Here is a 22,202-nt window from a genome sequence, read left to right as displayed (position 1 = left end):
GACCAGTGGTCAGGGGTGATGGGAGTTGTAGTCCCAAAACATCTGGAGGGTCGAGTTTGCCTATCCCTGGTGTATATAATCATGTGGGGAGCCTTTGATGCTCCACATGTCGCTGAACTACAGCTCCCACCATCCCTGAACACTGGCCATATTTGCTGCGGCTCAGCAACATTTGGAGGGCCAAAGGTTTCCCTAAATCTGATATATATAATGAACTGCTTCTGTTTTGTGTAACAGGTATTTCACTTATTGAAGGCACAGCTTCAATCTGCTATATGCATGCACGCTGCACCCAATAAAAACCTGCAACACAGTTCTACAGATCGCACATACTAAACAAACACGCCTCTGGTTTCCTTCGTGCAGGTCTCCTTCTGCTTATGGGGAGAGGCAATGAGGGGTGAAACACCTGAAGCCCACCCCCTTGCTAGTGTGTATTGGGCGGGTTCTCTTCAGACACCCCGCTGGCTTTTGACATTCCGCAAACTACCCCTGGCTGTCTTTAAAATTATCTATAGCCATGGGAGGCAGGAAAATTAGCAAAATTTTCGGCATGCTGAATTCCGTGCTAGATATCAATTTGCAAACTTGCAAAGAAAACGACACGTGACAACTTCTGCCAACCTGTTTAGGTGGGTAGGGAACCCTAGCAAGCACTGGGTTTTTGTGAAATTGGTCATGTGGCAGGGTGAGGATGATGCCCTTCTTGGACCAGGGATGGAGAAGGTTTGTGCCCTTCCTCACCTTTTTGGACTGTGCTTCACCACAGCATAAAGGTGAACCTAGAGAAGTTATTTCTCAGGAAAGGTAAAGGTAAGGGTACCCCTGACCATTAGATCCAGTCGCGAACGACTCTGGGGTTGTGGCGCTCATCTTGCTCTATAGGCCAAGGAGCTGGCGTTTGTCCGCAGACAGTTTTTCCGGGTCATGTGGCTAGCATGACTAAGCCGCTTCTGGCGAACCATAGCAGCGCACGGAAACACCGTTTACCTTCCCGCTGCAGTGGTACCTATTTATCTACTTGCACTTTGACGTGCTTTCAAACTGCTAGGTTGGCAGGAGCAGGGACAAGCAACGGGAGCTCACCTCGTCACGGGGATTCGAACCGCCGACCTTCTGATCGGCAAGTCCTAAGCTCTGTGGTTTAACCCACAGCACCAGGAAAGGTAGGCTCCCTCTATCTAAGGGCAGCCCAACTGTTCACAGCAAGTGGGCCACAAGAGTTTTTCTACACACAACTCGTGGGCCGCACCCTGGATTGTCACCCTCCCACCTCCTCCTAAAAGCTGGGTAAGTGCTAACCATGCTTTGGGAAGGAGGCAGGAGGACTCTGGTACCCTATCAGAGCCCTCACACTTCCTTTCCAAAGCTCTACCTTCTGCACTCCCGATATCTGCTTCAGGGCTTGAGGAAGCTCTGCTGCATCACAGAGGGGCACAGGGAGGGCAGCGACACTCACCTTTGTTCTCTGTTTTGAGCTCCTCATGAAGCAGGTCGTTCTGCCGGTTGCCGAGGACAAAGGCCAGGAAGGAGAGGATGAGGGCATTCAAGATGCCAATGATGGCTAGGATGTAAGCCCAGCGCACGGAGCAGTCGCCCAGCGAGTACTTGCCCGTCTTCTCCCCACACATGTCCCTGACGGTCTCTGAATCCCAGCCATCTGGGAATATCATGCAGCCCAGCACCAGGCAGAGAGCTGGATGGAACAAAGAAATAAACAGGGGTGGGGGAGGCATGTGGTTAACGCAACAGGGCTGAAATCAATTGCTCTGCTTTGCAGTCTGGAAAGGAGTAGGGACCTCTGCAAGACGTATAGCGAGCACCGTATTTTTCGCTCTATAAGCCGCACCAGACCACAAGACACACCTAGTTTTTGGAGGAGGAAAACAAGAAAAAAAATATTCTGAATCTCAGAAGTCAGAACAGTAAGAAGGATCGCTGCGCAGCGAAAGAAGCAATCCCTCTTGCTGTTCTGGCTTCTGGGATAGCTGTGCAGCCTGCATTCGCTCCATAAGACGCACACACATTTCCCCTTACTTTTTAGGAGGGAAAAAGTGAGTCTTATAGAGCAAAAAATACGGTATATACTGGTAGGCTTCCCCCACAAACCATGTGCCAAAGGGTTCGGCTCTTACCCAGGTTTGGTTCCCTTGATACAAGGAGGTTGCTAGAGGCTTTTTCAGCATTTTGCGACATATGTGTTTGTTTGCAAATATACAGGCTGCACATAGATGGAGGTGCAGCTGAAACACTCCTGACAGGCAGCTGCAGTTCACTGCTTCCACATCCGTTCTCCGAGCAGGAGGGCGACATAGCGTCCTAAGATACTCACAGAGCCCAGAGGCAGATCTCTGCTCCTCTCTTTCTCAAAATCATCCCTTGCCCTTGGTTTCCAATGTAGGTGCAAGGAAGTCACCCTCCTCAGTTCTAAGGGTTGCACAGATAGAGGCCTTTTGGACCATTTACCTGTTGTTTTCACGACGAAGGAGGGACCTGGCAGTTTTGCCAAGGGACTATTAAGACAGGCTCTAGTCCAGCACTTCAGCCTCCGACTCTCACAACAATACTTTATTCTATGCAAATTCTCAAGCTCGCTTACATAACCCAAATTCTTCACCAAACAGAATTTGCACTACTTGCACTACTATATTATGCACTTTTAAGTTTGTCGTGCATGCATGCATCTATTCTGCCCAATGCTGGGGGGCGGTGCCAGGAGCTTGGCAAAGAATTCACATCCTGCCCTCTGACCCCTGAAAGCCTTACTCAGCTGCTATCCGAGGGCTCAGGTACTGCTCACATGTTTTCAGGTTCTATCCTTACATCCATAAGGTCTAGAAACCTTTTTTTAAGACAGAGGCTAAGCTTCTCAGGATGTCGTCGTGCCGTAGGATATACATAAAAGCCTTAGCTTTGGTGGAAAAATGTATGACGGAAGACTAAAATAGGTGCGTTGAGCTATTTAACAGGAGATATTGAAAGGAGATAGGACAACAGTCTCCTAATATTTTAAAGGGTCCCGGAAATGAGATGTGGCTTTGACCTTGGTCTTCCACCAAGACCAGCCCAAGAGGAAAATCCTTTTTAACTATAGGAAGGCATGTTTAGACTAAACACCAGGGGAAAGGGGCTGTTGACAAAATAGATTCTCCTCCCTTGGATTGCTGCTTCATTTCTGAAGAACGAGGAGCCGGAGCTGAACCTACGCTCAAAGCAGACCCCACTTTCCCCATAGAAACCCTCTTGTACGGCGATGAACCACAGTTACTCATTTGCAAAGGAAATGCGCTCTCTGTGTGCTTAGGGGCGCTTAGTTTTTAATTACTTCTGCAGATTGCTACCAGCAGCCCCGATCTTGGTGGATTGCAAGAGAAAAGGTGGGCTGATTTGCATAGGCATCCGTCAAGAGATGCCGCAGGTATAGAATATTCTGTCTCCTGGACCACGCTTTTGTCTGCATAATCTGCTTTGCCTGTTTCCGCTGTGTGGGATCCTACAGCCAGAGGCTTTTTTCCCCTGCATGACAGCAGCCAAAGAGTTCCTTTTTGTTCATTCATATTGAGGTGCTTGATTGACTCCAACTCATTTTCAGCAGTCGGTCAGACTGCGTCACGGGGTTGAGGATAAAGAAGAGAGGAGGCTGCAGCTTCCCCATCGCCACCCCACTCCGCCAGAGGCCCAGGCCTCGTTCACCAGATTGTGTGCTGCTGATACAGTGTGGGGTGTTGTGTTTACACCCTCCCCTGTAGACCACCCTCTGCTTTTGTAGCACAACCTCAGTTGTGGGACCTCTGCCTGGGCTGAATGTGGAGGGAGGAACAAGCCTGGTTGGAGACATATGAAACCTGCACTGGGTGTGCGGAAGGATGCTCATTAGCTAGAACCAGACAGGAATGTGAGTCATCATCCCAGCTATTCTTACCTTGACAAGATGCTTATACACACACACACACACACACACACACACACACACACACACACTCAGGTACAACACAGAGCAAGGGGAGGAGGGGAATTCTTTTAAAATCTCAGCTAAGGAGGTTCGGGCAGAGGCTGGGGTGGGAGAGGATGGGAGAGGTTTAAAAACCTATAACTAAAGAAGACACTGTATTTTCCACCTTTTAAAATAATTAAGTCGACCTAAATGGCTCTATCCTGCCCACCTGGCTGGGTTTCCCCAGCCACTCTGGGCGGCTTACAGCACATATAAAAACACAACTACTGTACTCTATTCCGAACTTAAAAATGCTAAGTGTAATGCTGGTGGTCAACAAAAGAGGTTCAAGGACTCTCTCAAGGTAAATCTAAAAAAATGTAGTATAAACACTGACAAGTGGGAAACAATGGCCTGCGAGTGCACCAATTGGAGAACAGCCTTTACCAATGGTGTCATGGGCTTTGAAGACACTCAAACTCAGGACGAAAGGGAGAAACATGCTAAGAGGAAACCACACTTGGCAAACCCTCACCATGATCAACTTCCAGAAAGCTATGTCCCCACTGTGGAAGGACGTGTGGAACCAGAATTGGCCTCCACAGTCACTTACGGACTCACTGTTAAGGCCATGTTCATGGAAGACAATCTTACTCGGCTACGAGTGATTGCCAAAGAAGAAGAATATAAAAACACAACAAAACATCAGACATTAAGAATATCCTTTTTAGGCAACAAACCAACCAATAAAACAATAGAAATAATAATAATAATAATAATAATAATAATAACAACAACAATAACAACAACAACAACAACAATAATTTAAACAAACAAACAAACCAATATGAATGTTAGATTGTTTTAGGGCACTTCCAGAGTGCTGCTATTTTGGGGTGTGATTCCACTGCATCCTGGCAAATTCAGGTTGCGCAATGGTAGCTGACTTGAGAGGTCTAGTGTAACAAAACCTCTTTCTCAAAGGTTGGACATTTTGCAAGAAGGGAAGTGAGAGGAATACACACTAAAAAGTGTGGAAAGGCACTTGCTGTGACTTAGCATCGCTTGAATTTTCCACAAACCCATTGGAATGGATGCTCAACAAACAGGTTGTCCACTGTTGTACAGCATCCACTGTTGTGAAATAAATGTGTATGTTCAAAGCAGGAGACAGCACGTTCAGATTTTTGTAAGGACATTTTGGTTAGGAGAAGGGAAGAGAGCGTTTCCTTCTCTTCTATTAACTTAGCTGTTCTCCGACAGATTGCTACATTTTACAGATGCGGATGACTCTGAAATCCAGCCGCAACTACATGCCTATCCTAAGTCCAACCGCTAAGAGCGAACCAACCCAACCTACAGCCAGACCGCCAACCCACCCACCCACCCCCTGACGAAAATCCAGCCTCTGCCCTTTCATTTCTCATTTCTCACATCCCTGCAGGTGCCGAGATCTTGTTGGGACCAACCGCCCGAGTTCATCTCCTTAATCGTATTATGTGCAGCTCAGCTGAGCCATAATATCAATCTCAGGGCTTATCCGGAGAGAGGCTCTTAGAGTCCTCCTATTCCGCCCTGACGGTATGTTCCAGGCCTGTGCTGCTACAGCTGAACATTACATGCTGGCCTCGAGGTGACACCAGGACTTATAAATCAACAAGATTTATGAACGCTCAAGATCTGAAAATAAAAAGAAACAACGGAAAGGGAAACAACTAAAACAAGCCACCTGCTTATCACCCGCTATTATATGTGTGTAGGGTTGTCGTCACCTTTCCAGGTCCCCATCCTGCACCTTTAAAATCGGTGGGACATGTAGAAACCCAGCCAGTGACCTGTGGTGATTGGAGAAGCTCACTAGGTGAATTACTGTTGTTGGGGAACAGGGGGCGGGTGGATGTGGCGGTCTTCCTGGTCCTGAACGGGGTAACCATGCCCCTAAAAGACCAGATGGGAGTCATTTTGGACTCACAGCTGTCCATGGAGGCGCAGGTCAATTCTGTGTCCAGGGCAGCTGTTTACCAGCTCCATCTGGTACGCAGGCTGAGACCCTACAGACTGTCTCGTGCAGACTGTCTCGCCAGAGTGGTGCATGCCCTGGTTATCTCCCGCTTGGACCACTACAATGTGCTCTACGTGGGGCTACCTTTGAAGGTGACTCAGAAACTATAATTACGGTAATATAGAATGCGGTAGCTAGACAGGTGACCAGGAGTGGCTGCTGGGACCATATAACAACGGTCCTAAAGGATCTCTACTGGCTCCCAGTATGTTTCCGAGCACAATTCAACGTGTTGGTGCTGACTTTTAAAGCCCTAAACGGCCTCGGCCCAGTATACCTGAAAAAGCATCTCCACCCCCATCGTTCAGCCAGGACACTGAGGTCCAACTCCAAGGGCCTTATGGCGGTTCCCTCACTGCCAGAAGTGAAGTTACAGGGAACTAATCGCCCTTCCTGTGGTACGCCTTCCCTTCAGATGTCAAGGAAATAAACGACTATCTGACTTTTGGAAGACATCTGTAGGCAGCCCTGTTTAGGGAAGTTTTTAAGGATTGGTGTTTTTATTACCGGTATGTTTTTAGATACAGTGGTACATCGGGTTAAGTACTTAATTCATTCTGGAGGTCCGTTCTTAACCTGAAACTGTTCTTAACCTGAAGCACCACTTTAGCTAATGGGGCCTCCTGCTGCTGCAGCGTTGCCGAAGCATGATTTCTGTTCTCATCCCGAAGCAAAGTTCTTAATCCAAGGTACTATTTCTAGGTTAGCGGAGTCTGTAACCTGAAGCGTATGTAACCTGAAGCATATGTAACCTGAGGTACCACTGTATGTTGTAAGCTGCCCAGAGTGGCTGGGGAAACCCAGCCAGATGGGAGGGTTATAAATAATAAAATTATGGTGATGTTGATGGCTATATTGCAAGCAGGGATCTTCTCCTGCTCTCCTGCTACCAGGGGCTCCTGTCGTATATTATCAGCCATCTCTTCAAGCGAAGCGGGCAAACCGAGAACATTTGAGCAAAACAAAAATGTGAGTTCTTTTCACGGGCAAAGCTTCCCCTCCTCCTCCTCCTCCTCCCCTTCAAGAGAAAGGGACTGAACAGATACCGCAGCCGCCTGTTCGTCTGTCTAAGGTGTCCTTCCACCAGGCCTCCTCTCTGCGAGGTGTTGTGAGAGATGCAGCGACACCTTTGGCTCGACTTCTTGATGATTCAGCACATTCCGCGGCGCGCAAATGACTAAATAGTTCTCCCCCTCCTCTTTCTCTCTCCTTTTCAGTGGCAGCAGCCAATTTAGAATCCAGAGCTGTGTGCAAGCGTCACGGGGGGTTCGTTTCCCCACCCGCATCCATCCTTTCCAGTTCCCTATATTCCACCCATCCACCCCCACTTCTTTCTCAAGCTTGGTTTTCTCACTGGGGAGAATTGAGAGAGATGCGCTGGGGCAGAGGGAGATTGAACGTTGAGGTCTCTGGTTGGCTGTAGCCAGCACTGTGTCCTGGAAAACACTCTCCCAGCTCCCTGCAGGAAGGAGTGACATTTACACAAACGCAGAGCAGAAGCGATGTGGAACTCTTGCCTGGTCTTGGCCTAGGTGGCAGAGAGAGGGAGGCAGCAGCTGGGCTCAAACAGGAGGGGAGCATGGAGATGGAGGGAGGTTGTGCCTGGAGGCCTCAAGGCTCTCCCTGCCCCCCCTCACCTCCTTCCACTCTTTCAATGAGCATATGGGTGGCTAAAAATTCACCAACAGCATCCACAGAGCCTGCCACTATGAACACAAACCAGCATCCGGCAATTGAGGATCTGGGGTTTGAATCCTAACGCAGAAAGATTGCCAGGTTAAGAAGAGCAAAGCTCTCTCTCCCTTTTTCTTTTAAAGAGCCATTTCAAATGTTCAACCTGTAAAATGACAAGCTATTCCTGTCCCATCCTGGTACTCTGTCCCTGCCCTATCATCATCATCATCATCATTATTGCTACTACTACTACTAATTTATTTATATGCCACCCATAATGACTGGGTTGCCCCAGCCACTCTGGGCAGCTTGGAACAAATTATAAAACTGTAGTAGTAGTAGTAGTAGTAGTAGTAGTAGTAGTAGTAATAATAATAATAAATAATAATAATACCTTGCCCACCTGGGCGGCTCCCAACAGAATATTAAAAACACAATAAAACATCAAACATTTAAAACTTCCCTAAACAGGTCTGCTTTCAGATGTCTTCTAAAAGTCAGATAGTTGTTGATTTCCTTGACATCTGATGGGAGAGCATTCCACAGGGCGGGTGCCACCACCGAGAAGGCCCTCTGCCTGGTTCCCTGTAACGTTTTGCAGTGAGGAAACTGCCAGAAGACTCTCAGAGCTGGACCTCAGTGTCCAGGCTGAACGATGGAGACGCTATTTCAGGTATACTGGGCCGAAGTCGTTTAGAGCTTTAAAGGTCAGCACTAACACTTTGAATCGTGCTCAAAATCGTACTGGCCCTCCCAGAACTCTCCTTCTCTGCCTGCCTTATTTAGGTTGCGTATGCCTGTGGGCAGGAATTGTCTTCTGTTTTATTTTTGTACACTAGCAAGTAGATTTTAGGTGTTGTAGAACGGAAATAGGAACCCTGCCTCCCCAGGTGTTTGAAACTCACATTGTACAGCTCCAGGCAGAATTGCCAATGGTTAGGGATGATGGGAGTCCAATGGCATCTGGGAGGTCCAGTGCTTGCCCATCTAGAATTATAGTATGAAAGGGTGATAAATTAATTGATTTAAACTAGTGAAAAGGCTCCTTAATGAAAAAAGTGGGCCTTGAGGCAGGATTCTGTGTTGATAGACATGGTGCATCTGTGTTCAAGACCACCGAGGGGTCAGGGCCTTCAGCGTGGTGGCCCCTGCCTTTTGGAATTAGCCCCAATGAACATCCGTGCACTATTGGCAAAGAACCAGGCCGGCCTGTACATGAGGCAATGTAAGGCCTTGGGTGGCAGGATTCCTAGGGGCGGCAGATCCTGAAGCAGATTTTTATCCCTCCCTGTGTTCCTGATGTAGATCTTCACTCACCCCTTCTTCCCTGCTGGGGAGGGGGGGCGCCATTTTGGGTCACCTTAGGCACCAAAATGTCTTTATTTCCTCCCCTCCCAGAGGTATCATTCCTGGAGCTCCTGAGATTGACTGTTAAGCCGCTTTGAGAACTGTAGCTCTGTGAGGGGAATGGGGTGGGTGGGTCCTTGCCTCTCAGCACCCTTAACAAACTGCAGCTCCCAGGATTCTCGGCTGCAAGAGTACACTTCCCTCCTGTTGCCTCCAGCAACTGGTATTCAGAAGCAGGGACGCGGGTGGCGCTGTAGTCTAAACCAGTGTTTCCCAACCTTGGGCCTCCAGCTGTTTTTGGACTACAACTCCCATCATCCCTAGCTAGCAAGACCAGTGGTCAGGGATGATGGGAATTGTAGTTCAAAAACAGCTGGAGGGCCAAGGTTGGGAAACACTGGTCTAAACCACTGAGCCTCTTGGGCTTGCCAATCGGAAGGTCGGCGGTTCAAATTCCCGCAGCGGGGTGAGCTCCTGTTGCTCTGTCCCAGCTCCTGTCACCCTAGCACATGGGTAGGCAAACTAAGGCCCGGGGGCCAGATCCGGCCCAATCACCTTCTAAATCCAGTCCGTGGATGGTCCGGCAATCAGCGTGTTTTTACATGAGTAGAATGTGTCCTTTTATTTAAAATGCATCTTTGGGTTATTTGTGGGGCCTGCCTGGTGTTTTTACATGAGTAGAATGTGTGCTTTTATTTAAAATGCATCTCTGGGTTATTTGTGGGGCATAGGAATTCATTCCCCCCCCCCACAAAAAAATATAGTCCGGCCCCCCCAAGGTCTGAGGGACAGTGGACTGGCCCCCTGCTGAAAAAGTTTGCTGACCCCTGCCCTAGCAGTTTGAAAGCATGCCAGTACAAGTAGATAATTAGGTACCTCTGCAGTGGGAAGGTAAACGGCATTTCCATGCGCTCTGGTTTCTGTCACAGTGTCCCATTGTGCCAGAAGCGGTTTAGTCCTACTGGCCACATGACCCAGAAAACTCTCTGTGGACAAACGCCGGCTCCCTCGGCCTCAAAGCGAGATGAGCGCTGCACCCCATAGTCGCCTTTGACTGGACTTAACCGCCCAGGGGTCCTTTACCTTCTACCTATTCAGAAGCATTGTTGCCTTCAACTTTAGAGTCAGAGCGTACATATCATGGCTGGCGACCATCATACAGTCTCTCTCTCCCTCCTCAGACTTAGGGAGGCTTGAAATGGTTCCCGAGCCCTATGCTACAACCTGAAACGGCATGAAGTCCAGCTGAGGTTTTATGTAAGCAAATCACATGCTCCATGACTGAGCTATTATGCCCTTCCTGCCCCAAACCAAAAAAACACACCCCTGCTCCTCTCTATAAAGCAGAGCTGCTGAGCAAAGGCAGGCTATTGGGATACTCTGCACGGCTGCTCTTATTCTGGAACATATTGTCAACCTCCTCTCTCTCTCTCTCTCTCTCTCTCTCTCTCTCTCTCTCTCTCCCCCCCCCCCCCCCCCGTACAGATGCAGGATCGCCTTCAGGAAGAGATCCGTAGCAAAAGAGAGAAGGATCACAACACAACCCGCTTCTTTAGTTAATCTCCACTGCCTGGTCATTCCTAACTCATTCCTAATCCCCTACAAAGGCACACACCTTTCTTCCACCCTTTATCAGTCTCTCTCAGGATTCTGTTCTGCTCTTGAAGCTGCCCCCCCCCACCAAAAGACCAAAGTCATTTGCATTCAAATTGCCTGATACACCAAGGTTGAGGTGTCCCTGTTGCAGGTGGAGACCTCTCTGCTCAGGAATGTCTGGAATGGTTAATGATATGATATGGAGAGCGGGAAGGCGTGAGATGAAAGGTCTTCTTTTTCATTCTCTCCCCAGTTCTCTCTCTCTCTCTCTCTCTCTCTCTCTCTCTCTCTCTCACACACACACACACACACACACATATACACACAATTCCTTTCTCCAAAACAAACCAGAACGGAGATAAAATATAATTGACTGTGCTCCAGAAGCAAAAAACGTAGACCACAAAGGTCAAGGTAAAAAAAAAAAAGGGGGGGGGAGCTTAGATGAAAAATATATTGCATTTTTCACCATCTTATAAAGTCAACTTAACAGCTGCATTGCAAAAGAAGAAGAAATGCATTTTGCAATGTTTATATAAGCATGTGACGAGAGCGGAATTTAAATTGCTCATAAATGCAAGACTTAAAAACGAGGCTAAATTCAACTAACGGGTCCTGCCAGGAGAAGCCCACACGGGGATTTCTGCTAGCACCATGGAGCTTTCTCTCTCATCACATTGGCTTGGGGAGGGGGTTCAGGAGAACCCCAGAACAGTGCATGGTGGGGAGCGCATCAATGTACAGTGGTACCTCAAGTTAAGTACTTAATTTGTTCTGGAGGTCTGTTCTTAACCTGAAACTGTTCTTAACCTGAAGCACCACTTTAGCTAATGGGGCCTCCTGCTGCTGCCGCGCCGCCGGAGCACAATTCCTGTTCTCATCCTGAAGCAAAGTTCTTAACCTGAAGCACTACTTTTGGCTCAGGCTCCACCCACCACCAATACAGTGGTACCTCGGGTTAAGAACTTAATTCGTTCTGGAGGTCCATTCTTAACCTGAAACTTTTCTTAAACTGAGGTACCACTTTAGCTAATGAGGCCTCCCGCTGCCGCCGTGCTGCCGGAGCACGATTTCTGTTCTCATCCTGAAGCAAAGTTCTTAACCCAAGGTACTGTTTCTGGGTTAGGGGAGTCTGTAACCTGAAGCATATGTAACCTGAAGCGTTTGTAACCCGAGGTACCACTGTATGTGGAACTAAGCAAGAGGGTCAGGAGAATAACTAGGCTGCTGATCTATGCTGTAGTATTATCTACTTGGGGCAATTATGCCTTTTGCTTGTAGAGCTTTGGTTGGAAGCCACCCAGAGTGGCTGGGGTATAAATAATATATTATTATTATTATTATTATTAGACTAGCCAGTGCCAGCTTCAGTGGTTCTCCCAGGCTATTGGTGCCCATCTTTTGGGAGTTCTCGCCAGATCCATATTGGAATCTATCTCAAATTTCAATTTAATGACACAGGGAGGGAAGACACAGGTTAAGGGAACAGCTACCAAGAAGTCATGTGGCCCAGAAAGTATACAGACAAAGAGCAGGAGGATCAGAGAGAGTTAGGCATTGAAGAAAGCTTGTTTAAATAAAGTTATTGGTTTTAGAATACTCCTGCCTGACCCTTAATCATAATTAACACCACCTGAAACAGGGAGGAGAGGGGAGATTGGTCTGTTTGCACCGACAACATGTTGAGTTCCTCCCTTAGGTACAAAAATCTAAAACTTAGAAGATACAACCTTGCACAAAACCAGCACAGTTCAGAAACTTCGGCTTGTTGAATCCAGGAACAGAAAGATTGTCATAATAGCCATGTATCAACAACATGTATACAAACATGAAGAAAGTGAAGTCAAATATAATCCAGGTTCTTCAGTGAAGGTCTATGAACCTCTCACATGCCAGATGTAGAATGGTAATCTTTCCTCATTGGTCATCCCTTCTTCTGCAGAATTCTCTGATTCATGAGTTCTAAATGCCCAAAATTTCAAAAATAGTTCTAAGCAGGTGATTTTGCAACCCTCGGAAGATGGACTACATTGCTCTTTCACCTTGCTTTCAGCAAGAGCAATAGTTTGGGACATTGCCTGATGAGCATAATATCATTTGAAGTCACAGAAACAGAAGATGCATCAATGATTAAAACTTTTGTTTAGAAAAGAACATTGATGAATACTGACATGGTACGCTACCCTGAACTCCTTGGTGGAATGAAAGTGAAATCACAGGTTACATGTAAGACTCCAAAACACACTTAGTTCAAAGTATGGTTGGAAGAAGAGAACAGCTGAATGTCCTTTTTGTGCAAATTTACTTAGGAGTGGGACAGAGCAACCAGGCATTTCTGAGATTGTAATGTGCACAAGCAGTGTGCCTCAAGAGCCGGTTACAAGACCTTGGAATATGGTTCTGGAAATAAAGCAATTAGGGGGAGTGCTTGATTTGCATATGTTAAATCATTTGTATAGATTGCCCTGCTGCTGAGCTAAATACGCATAAACCCAAAAGTCAGGTTTAAAACAACACACACACATACAGAAACAAGGGCGGCCAAAACCTAATAATAATAATAATATTGTTTCCAAGCATAATTCAAAGTGTTGGTGCTGACCTTTAAAGCCCTAAATGGCCTCGGTCCTGTATACGTGAAGGAGCGTCTCCACCCCCATCGTTCAGCCCGGACACTGAGATCCAGCGCCGAGGGCCTTCCGGCGGTTCCCTCATTGCGAGAAGTGAGGTTACAGGGAACCAGACAGAGGGCCTTCTCGGTAGTGGCGCCTGCCCTGTGGAACACCCTCCTTTCAGATGTGAAGGAAATAAGCAGCTCTCCTATCTTTAAAACACATCTGAAGGCAGTCCTGTTTAGGGAAGTTTTTAATATTTAATGCTGTATTGTTTTTAACACTCGATTGGAAGCTGCCCAGAGTGGCTGGGGAAACTCAGCCAGATGGGCGGGGTATAAAGAATAAATTATTATTATTATATTTATACCCCGCCTATCTGGCTGGGTATAAAAACACAATAAAACATCAAACATTAAAAACTTCCCTAAACAGGGCTGCTTTCAGGTGTCTTCTAAAATTCAGATAGTTGTTTATTTCCTTGACATCTGATAGGAGGGCGTTCCACAGGGCGGGTGCCACCACCACAAAGGCCCTCTGCCTGGCTCCCTGCAACCTCACTTCTTGTAGGGAGGGAACTGGCAGAAGACCCTCCGAGCTGGACCTCAGTGTCTGGGCTGAACGATGGGGGTGGAGACGCTCCTTCAGGTATACAAGCCTGAGGCCGTTTAGGGCTTTAAGGGTCAGCACCAACACTATGAATTCTGCTCAGAAATGTACTGGGAACCAATGTAGGTAACCTTTCTCCACAATCTGTTCTCTTTCCCTGTGCAAAAGGTGGGGTTGCTTTCCCGATTCCAAAAGGAAAAGAGAGTGAGTTTGGGTCACAGGGAAAAAGGCCTCTTAATCCCCTTCTCCATGGCAACAGCATGCAGGCAACATGGCCACTTTCACAAGAAGCAGGTAGCAGGTGTTTCTGCCCGCAATTGCGCTCCAGTCTCCTGGCCTCATGGTCAGTGCTGGCATGGGAATCCGGAAACATCTGGGAGGACCACAGGCTCATCACCAATGCCACAAGGAGAGTCTTACTGGATCAGGCTAATGGGCCTTCAGAATCCAGAATCCAAGAGAAGAGTTGGTGGAAGAAGATTGGAAGAAATTTAAAGTTTATCTACAGAAACATTGTAAAATTAAGGAATGTTAGAAGGATGTTGGAATGAAGTAAGGTGGTTTTAGCAGAAATGATATAGAGGATTAAGTAAAAATGGATTGTTAATTGGTGAAAGAACAGAATGTAAAATTATAGTATATTAAGATAAATCATCAGGATAGAAATAAAGATGGAAAGGATTTGCTGAAATATCTAATTGAATTAGAATACAAAAAAGGGAGGTGTGAGGAGGTCAAGGAAATAAGCAAAGGAAAGAAAGTTATGTAAAGGATTGATTTGTTGTTGTTTTTTCTTTAATTATCTGCATCTTTTTTGTTTTTTCCCCTTTGTTTTTGTATTGTTCTGTATTTTTATTTTCTTTTTTCTGTTTAAATATGTTCTTTATTTTTTTCTTTTTGTAACCTTTAAAATCTCAATAAAAATCTATTGGGGGGGAAAAAACAACAGAATCCAGTATCCAATATCAGTGGCCAACCAGATGCCTGTGAGAAGCCCACAAACAGATGCCACAGCACCCTCCCAGTCACAAATATTCAGAGGTATACACGTAGGGTTGCCACTTGTCCTGTATAATACGGGATCGTCCCGTATTTCAGTGTGGAATGCTACACCCTGCATTGATTCAATACAGGATGCAGAGTGCCAGGCTCAGTCCTTCAAAAAGCAACAGGTTTGGGGACTCTATGAACAAGGGGGCTTGTGTCAGTGTGGCCTAGAAGTTCTGAACATAGTTACCTGCATGGTATTTGAGAGATTAGGGTAGGGGAGAAGTAGCTCCCCACAAGGCTTGCCCTACCCCATTGTTTCCTCTACCTTTCAAACATCTAACATGCGGAACAGGCATAGGCAAACTCCGGCCCTGTGGATGTTTGGGACTACAATTCCCATCATCCCTGACCACTGGTCCTGTTAGCTAGGGATGATGGGAATTGTAGTCTCAAACATCTGAAGGGCCAGAGTTTGCCTATGCCTGATGTGGAATAAAGCCCCTCATTGGAATAAGACCCCCTATTTACAGTCATACCTCAGGTTACAGACGCTCCAGGTTGCTTTTTTTGGGTTACAGACCTGCCGAAACCCGGAAGAACCAGAATGGGTTACTTCCGGGTTTCGGCGGTCGTGCATGCGCAGAAGCGCTGAACGGCAACCCGCATGTGCGCAGACACACCACTGCGGGTTGCGAACGCTGCGGGTTGCAAACATGCATCCCGCACGGATCACGTTCGCAACCTGAGCATCCACTGTATTTATTTTTTGCCCTGTCCTGTATGTATTGCATATGTGTGAAATGTCGTACATTTGAGCTCTGGGTAACAAAGTACAGACAGATTTACAAGTGTGTGTGTGTGTGTGTGTGTGTGTGTGTGTGTGTGTGTGTGTGTGAATCAGCGCTGAGTACTCACTAGAAGGACAGATCGTGAAGCTGAGGCTCCAATAATTTGGCCACCTCATGAGAAGAGAAGACTCCCTGGAAAAGACCCTGATGTTGGGAAAGATGGAGGGCACAAGGAGAAGGGGACGACAGAGGACGAGATGGTTAGACAGTGTTCTCGAAACTACCAGCATGAGTCTGACCAAACTGCGGGAGGCAGTGGAAGACAGGAGTGCCTGGCATGCTCTCCTCTTGGGGCCACGAAGAGTTGGACATGACTGGATGACTAAACAACAACAATGTGACTAAGCCGCTTGGAAATGCCGTTTACCTTCCTGCTGGAGTGGTACCTATTTATCTACTTGCACTTTGACGTGCTTTCAAACTGCTAGGTTGGCAGGAGCAGGGACTGAGCAACAGGAGCTCACCCCGTCGCGGGGATTCGAACCGCCGACCCTCAGATCGGCAAGTCCTAGGCTCTGTGGTTTAACCCACAGCGCCATCCGCATCCCTCCTGAACAGCCATAGCTTCCCCCTGATAACTAAGGTAACTGGCTTCCGAAGGGTGCTGAGAGTTGTGATGAGACCCTCTGGCTCCCCTTGCAGAGTTACAATTCTGGAACCCCCTTCATAGGGAACTCCGGGAATTGTGGCTCCCAAAATCATAATAGCAGAGGTGGGCATAGGGGCCAATGGGGTGATTACCTAGTAAGTGCTGGGCTTTGGGAAGGAGGTGTGAGGGCTCCAACAGGGTCCTAGAGCCCTCCTTCTTGTTTCCCAAAGCCTAGCTAGCAGTTGCCCAGTTTGGGAAGGCTGGAGGGAGTGGGGCAGCGTCAAATTTTGGCCTTGCACAGGGCACATGACAAAAGTCTGCCCTTGGTAATAGGGGGCCTCCTAACAACTCACAGCACACTTGCAGTTCTCAGGATTCTTTGGGGGAAGCCATGACTGTTTAAAGTGGTCACGGAATCACAGTACAGTGGTGCCTTGGTTCTCAAACGCCTTGGTACTCAAACAACTTTGAACCCAAACACTGCAAACCCTGAAGTTAAGTGTTCCGGTTTGTGAAGAAGAAGAGAAGAAGAGTTTGGATTTGATATCCCACTTTGTCACTACCCAAAGGAGTGTCAAAGCAGCTAACAATCTCCTTTCCCTTCCTCCCCCACAACAAACACTCTGTGAGGTGAGTGGGGCTGAGAGACTTCAGAGAAGTGTGACTAGCCCAAGGTCACCCACCAGCTGCATGTGGAGGAGTGGGGAAGCGAACCCGGTTCACCAGATTACGAGTCCACTGCTCTTAACCACTACACCACACTGGCTCTTTTTCGGAAGCCAAACATGCTCCGTTTTGAGTGCCACGCTTCCGTTTTGAATGCCACACTTCCGTTTTGAATGTTATGTTGCCAATTTGAGTGCCACACTTCAGTTTTGAGCTATACTCAGGTCTGTCTGTTTTGACTATTTTTGTTTTTGCAGCTTTTTTGTTTTGTTTTGGTGACTGTGTGGAACCCGGTTCTGCTACTGATGGATTGTGTGACTGCAGCACATTGTTTATTGCTTTCATTTTATGGATCAATGGTCTCGTTAGATAGTAAAATTCCTGTTAACTTGCTGATTTAGGGGTTGTTTTTAAAAGTCTGGAATGGATTAATCCATTTCGCATTACAGTGGTACCTCGGGTTAAGTACTGTATTTTTTGCTCTATAGGACTCACTTTTTCCCTCCCAAAAAGTAAGGGGAAATGTGTGTGCGTCTTATGGAGTGAATATAGGCTGCACAGCTATCCCAGAAGCCAAAACAGCAAGAGGGATCATTGCGCAGTGATCCTTCTTGCTGTTCTGGCTTCTGAGATTCAGAATATTATTTTTTTCTTGTTTTCATCCTCCAAAAACTAGGCGTGTCTTATGGTCTGGTGCGTCTTATAGAGCGAAAAGTACGTTACTTAATTCTTTCTGGAGGTCCGTTCTTAACCTGAAACGGTTCTTAACCTGAAGCACCACTTTAGCTAATGGGGCCTCCCGCTGCCACTGCGCCGCCAGAGCACGATTTCTGTTCTCAACCTGAAGCAAAGTTCTTAACCCGAGGTTCTGGGTTAGTGGAGTCTGTAACCTGAAGCATCTATAACCTGAAGCATCTGTAACCTGAGGTACCAGTGTACTTTCTATGGGAAAGCACGCCTTGGTTTTAGAACACTTTGGTTTTGGAACGGACTGAGAACCAAGGTTATCATAGAATCATAGAGTTGGAAGGGATTCCGAGGCTCATCTAGCCCAACCCGCTGCAATGCAGGAACCCTGCCCAAAGCCATCCCTGGGTGGGCTTGAACCACCAACCTTCTGGCTAACATCCAGACACACTGATCCATCGCTCCACAGGAGGGCTGATAAGATTTTGCTTCGAATGCAGATGGGGCCAGAATCCGACTGTGCTGGGATGAGAGATATCAAAGCCAAGGTATCTCTGTCTGTTCCAAGAATTGAGGAAAGCCAGCTGAGCCATGACAGGGTGAAAATTCGCAGCCTGAACCCCCCCTCCCCCTTCATCCCTTTAGGGCTCTTTTCTTTGATGCACCATTGCTCAGCCCACAATCGGATCTCTCCGATGTCCCTTCTGTGACACAGGGCGGCAGCTGCCTCTTAATGAACGCAGGGTTAACCATGCGGTTGGCTTTGGGCAGCTGTGGGCAATGGCCGGGAAAACACAGAGTCCTCATCTGCACCTGGCCACCTAACAGAGACAGCAGCCATGTGAAATTCTCCCTGTGAAAACGAAGAGGGCCTTAGCCAAACCCGAAAGCTTGCTCATGGTTTGGCGATGCTTCCCCCACCTCCCAGTTGGTCCTAAGGAAAGTGTTGCTTTGATGTGCATTTTGAAATAAACAAATAATAATAATCTGTACAGTGTGGAACATGCAGCAAGAATCCTTTTTTTTAAAAGCCCCAAAACTAGATGTATTATTATTATTATTTATTGTCAAGCCAATTTGAAGCTTTTCCTTTTGTATAAAGCTGGGTTTCCCAAAGACGGGTCTCCAGCTGTTTTGGGACTACAACTCCCATCATCCCTAGCTGGCAGGACCAGTGGTCAGGGATGATGGGAGTTGTAGTCCAAAAACAGCTGGAGACCCAAACAGTGGTATAAAGCAACCAATAAATGACATTGATTAATAATTATTATTGAAGTGTGTGTGTGCGTGTGTGTGTGTGCGCGTGTGTGTGTGCGTGTGTTTGTGTGTGTAATATTTATTTATTGATCTATTTAAATTTGTATACCACCCTTCATCCAAAGATCACAGGGTGGTTCACAACATAAACATACAAAATGAACACACATTTACATTCTCATAGTTTATGCTGTGAACTGCCCTGAGGTCTGCGGTGTGTGTTTGTATGCAAATTAATTAAATAAATAAACAATAGTGGCTAACAATCGCGTAAAACAGCCAATAACAAGGAACCTTGAAAAGGATGGCATAAGAAGAAGCGGACTTTTTCTGTTTAAACGATACGCACCCAAAGCCGGCAAAATTAAAAATGAACCTGTTGTAACAGCTCAAAGGACAGAGCAGATAAAAGATCTTCACCCGGCACCACAAAGGTAACAGGTAGGGTGGACAGAGGGGGGAAAGAGAAAGGGGCTTCTGCAACTCGAACAGGTATATAAAAGAGAGAATTTCAGCAGGTGTAGCTTGTCATGTGTTCAATGCATGCAAAAAACATATGCTTCTTCTCTGGCGATCACTCGTAGCCGAGTAAGATTGTCTTCCATAAACACGGTCTTAACAGTGAGTCCGTAAGTGACTGCACAGGCCAATTCTGGATCGAAACATCCTTCCACAGCAGGGACATTGGTTTCCGGGTGGGAGTTGATCACGGTGTGGATTTGCCAAGCGTGCCTTCCTCTTAGCACGTTTCTCCCATGCGTCCTGAGTTCGAGTGTCTTCAAAGCCCATGACACCTTTGGTAAAGGCTGTTCTCCAATTGGAGCGCTCGCAGGCCAGTGTTTCCCAGTTGTCAGTGTTTATACTACATTTCTTTAGATTTGCCTTGAGACAGTCTTTAAACCTCTTTTGTTGACCACCAGCATTAAGCTTTCCATTTTTAAGTTCGGAATAGAGTAGTTGCTTTGGAAGATGATAATCAGGCATCCGGACAACATGACCAGTCCAACGAAGTTGATGTTGAAGAATTATTGCTTCAACACTGGTGATCTTTGCTTCTTCTAGTACACTGATATTAGTTCGCCTGTCTTCCCAAGTGATGTGTAAAGTTTTTCGGAGACACCGTTGATGGAATCTTTTGAGGAGCTGGAGATGGTGTTTATAAGTGGTCCATGTTTCACAAGCATACAGTAAGGTTGGCAGAACAATAGCTTTGTAAACAAGCATTTGGTTTCACTGCTTGGAGGGCTGGGGGGCAGGTGGGACAGGGTTCCTAGGCAGACATCCATGATGGGCCCTGATCAATCGTTGCTGGAGCTGTCCAAGAATGCTGGGTGCTGACGCCAGCCCTGATCACTTGCCCGCTTCAATCCCCTTTCAATGCAAGCGAAAACCAAGCGTGCCACTCCTATAGCATTGACTTCTATATATTGGGAACGTACAGTCAGCATATGGTCCAGTATACCTGAAGGAGTTACTCCACCCCCATCATCCAGCCCAGACACTGAGGTCCTTCTCCGAGGGCCTTCTGGCGGTTCCCTCACTGCGAGAAGCCAAGTTACAGGGAACCAGGCAGAGGGCCTTCTCGGTAGTGGCACCAGCCCTGTGGAGCACCTTCCCAGCAGGGCAATAAACAACTACAGTGTTACCTCAGGTTACATATGCTTCAGGTTACATACGCTTCAGGTTACAGACTCCGCTAACCCAGAAATAGTGCTTCAGGTTAAGAACTTTGCTTTAGGATGAGAACAGAAATCGTGCTCCGGTGGCGCAGCGGCAGCAGGAGGCCCCATTAGCTAAAGTGGTGCTTCAGGTTAAGAACAGTTTCAGGTTAAGAATTGACCTTTAGAATGAATTAAGTACTTAACCCGAGGTACCACTGTATTTTATTTTTGAAAGACAACTGAAGGCGGCCCTGTTTAGGGAAGTTTTTAATGTCTGACGCTGTATTGTTTTTGATATTCGGTTGGAAGCCGCCCAGAGTGGCTGGGGAAACCCAGCCAGACGGGCGGGGTATCAATAATAAATTATTATTATTATGTGAGCCTGGCTTTCCTACCTCCAAAACCTGAATCTACATCCCTGCTCTTGAGCTGAAAGGTGCTCTCCCATAGGAAGCTTGCGGAAATCCCTAGTAAGACCATCTCCGCCCTGCGGCGGACAATCACGCAGGAGGAAGAAGGGAAGGGGAGGGAGGAGGAAGAAAGCAAGCTCAACTACGTAAGGTGACTGTCCTTGTCATGCAGTCGTGTAGCCCCATCCACGCAGATTCACCCACCAGCTCCCACACCAAGCAGCAGAGAGGTGGCCAGCAAAAGGCAAAGGTTGTCCCAGAAAGGTTTTGAAGGAGGCAGTGGGCTTTAAGGCCCGGGAGGCAAAGGCAGGGACAGGATTATCTGTGTCAGGCCCCGTGTGCTGCGGCTTTTCCTGCCGGAGTTTCTCAAGGCTGCTTTGGTGTGGGAAGAAGCTCAGTCTTGGCTGTCTTCCCTGCCCCTCACACCACCGCCTTTCCCTCGCCACCTTCTCAGAGTCCCCTCGGCAAGGAGGCCAGCGCACCTCCCTCGAGGGCTTATCTTTTCCTCCCTCGGCAAAAACAAATTAATAGGAGGGGGTTGCGTCGTATGAGTCAGGCACAAACAATGGGGGACCACAAATTAGAAGCAGGGAGGTTCTCTGCGACAAGGCACCAATCCCCCATGATGGAAGGGGTACTTTGCTAATTTGGAGCATCTGAGAAGCTTTAGGAGCAACGCAGCAGGAGGCCAGAGATGAGGAGGAGCAGCTGCACAGAGTGCAGGGAATGAAGGAAGATTCCCTGCCTTGAGACAGAGGACACAAGGGGATAAGGAAAGCCCTGCTGGATCAGGCTGAAGTCCAGCATCCTGTTCTGACAGCGGCCGATAAGGTGGCTGCATGGGAAGTCCGCAAGCAGGGGAACCAGGCGCAACAGCCACTCTCCCCACCTGTGATTCCCGACGACTGGTGCGCAGAGACATGCTCCCACCGACATCATGGCTAGCAGCAAGGACCCGATAGCCTGGTCCTCTCTGAATGTGGCGCTAAGGTTGGCAGAACAATAGCTTTGTAAACAAGCATTTTGGTTTCACTGCTTGGAGGGCTGGGGGGCAGGTGGGACAGGGTTCCTAGGCAGACATCCATGATGGGCCCTGATCAATCGTTGCTGGAGCTGTCCAAGAATGCTGGGTGCTGACGCCAGCCCTGATCACTTGCCCGCTTCAATCCCCTTTCAATGCAAGCGAAAACCAAGCGTGCCACTCCTATAGCATTGACTTCTATATATTGGGAACGTACAGTCAGCATATGGTCCAGTATA

The 22,202-nt window shown here is 47.5% G+C and overlaps 1 protein-coding gene across 2 annotated transcripts in view; it reads right to left on the bottom strand.

The window, feature by feature from the left end:
• The window catches only part of LHFPL4 (LHFPL tetraspan subfamily member 4), a 57,896-nt gene that overhangs the window by 6,470 nt on the left and 29,224 nt on the right, over nucleotides 1–22,202 (bottom strand). For both annotated transcript variants that reach the window (XM_083725317.1, XM_083725316.1), the window contains exon 2: nucleotides 1,460–1,696. In XM_083725317.1, coding sequence (XP_083581443.1) covers nucleotides 1,460–1,696 — 237 coding nt within the window. The remainder of the gene's footprint in view (nucleotides 1–1,459; nucleotides 1,697–22,202) is intronic.

Source organism: Podarcis gaigeae (genome assembly GCF_964106915.1).
Source record: "Podarcis gaigeae genome assembly, chromosome: 2".
In the NCBI taxonomy this organism is placed as follows: Eukaryota; Metazoa; Chordata; class Lepidosauria; order Squamata; family Lacertidae; genus Podarcis; species Podarcis gaigeae.
Note: the sequence above shows the minus strand (reverse complement) of the source record. Positions and strands in the feature narration are given on the sequence as shown.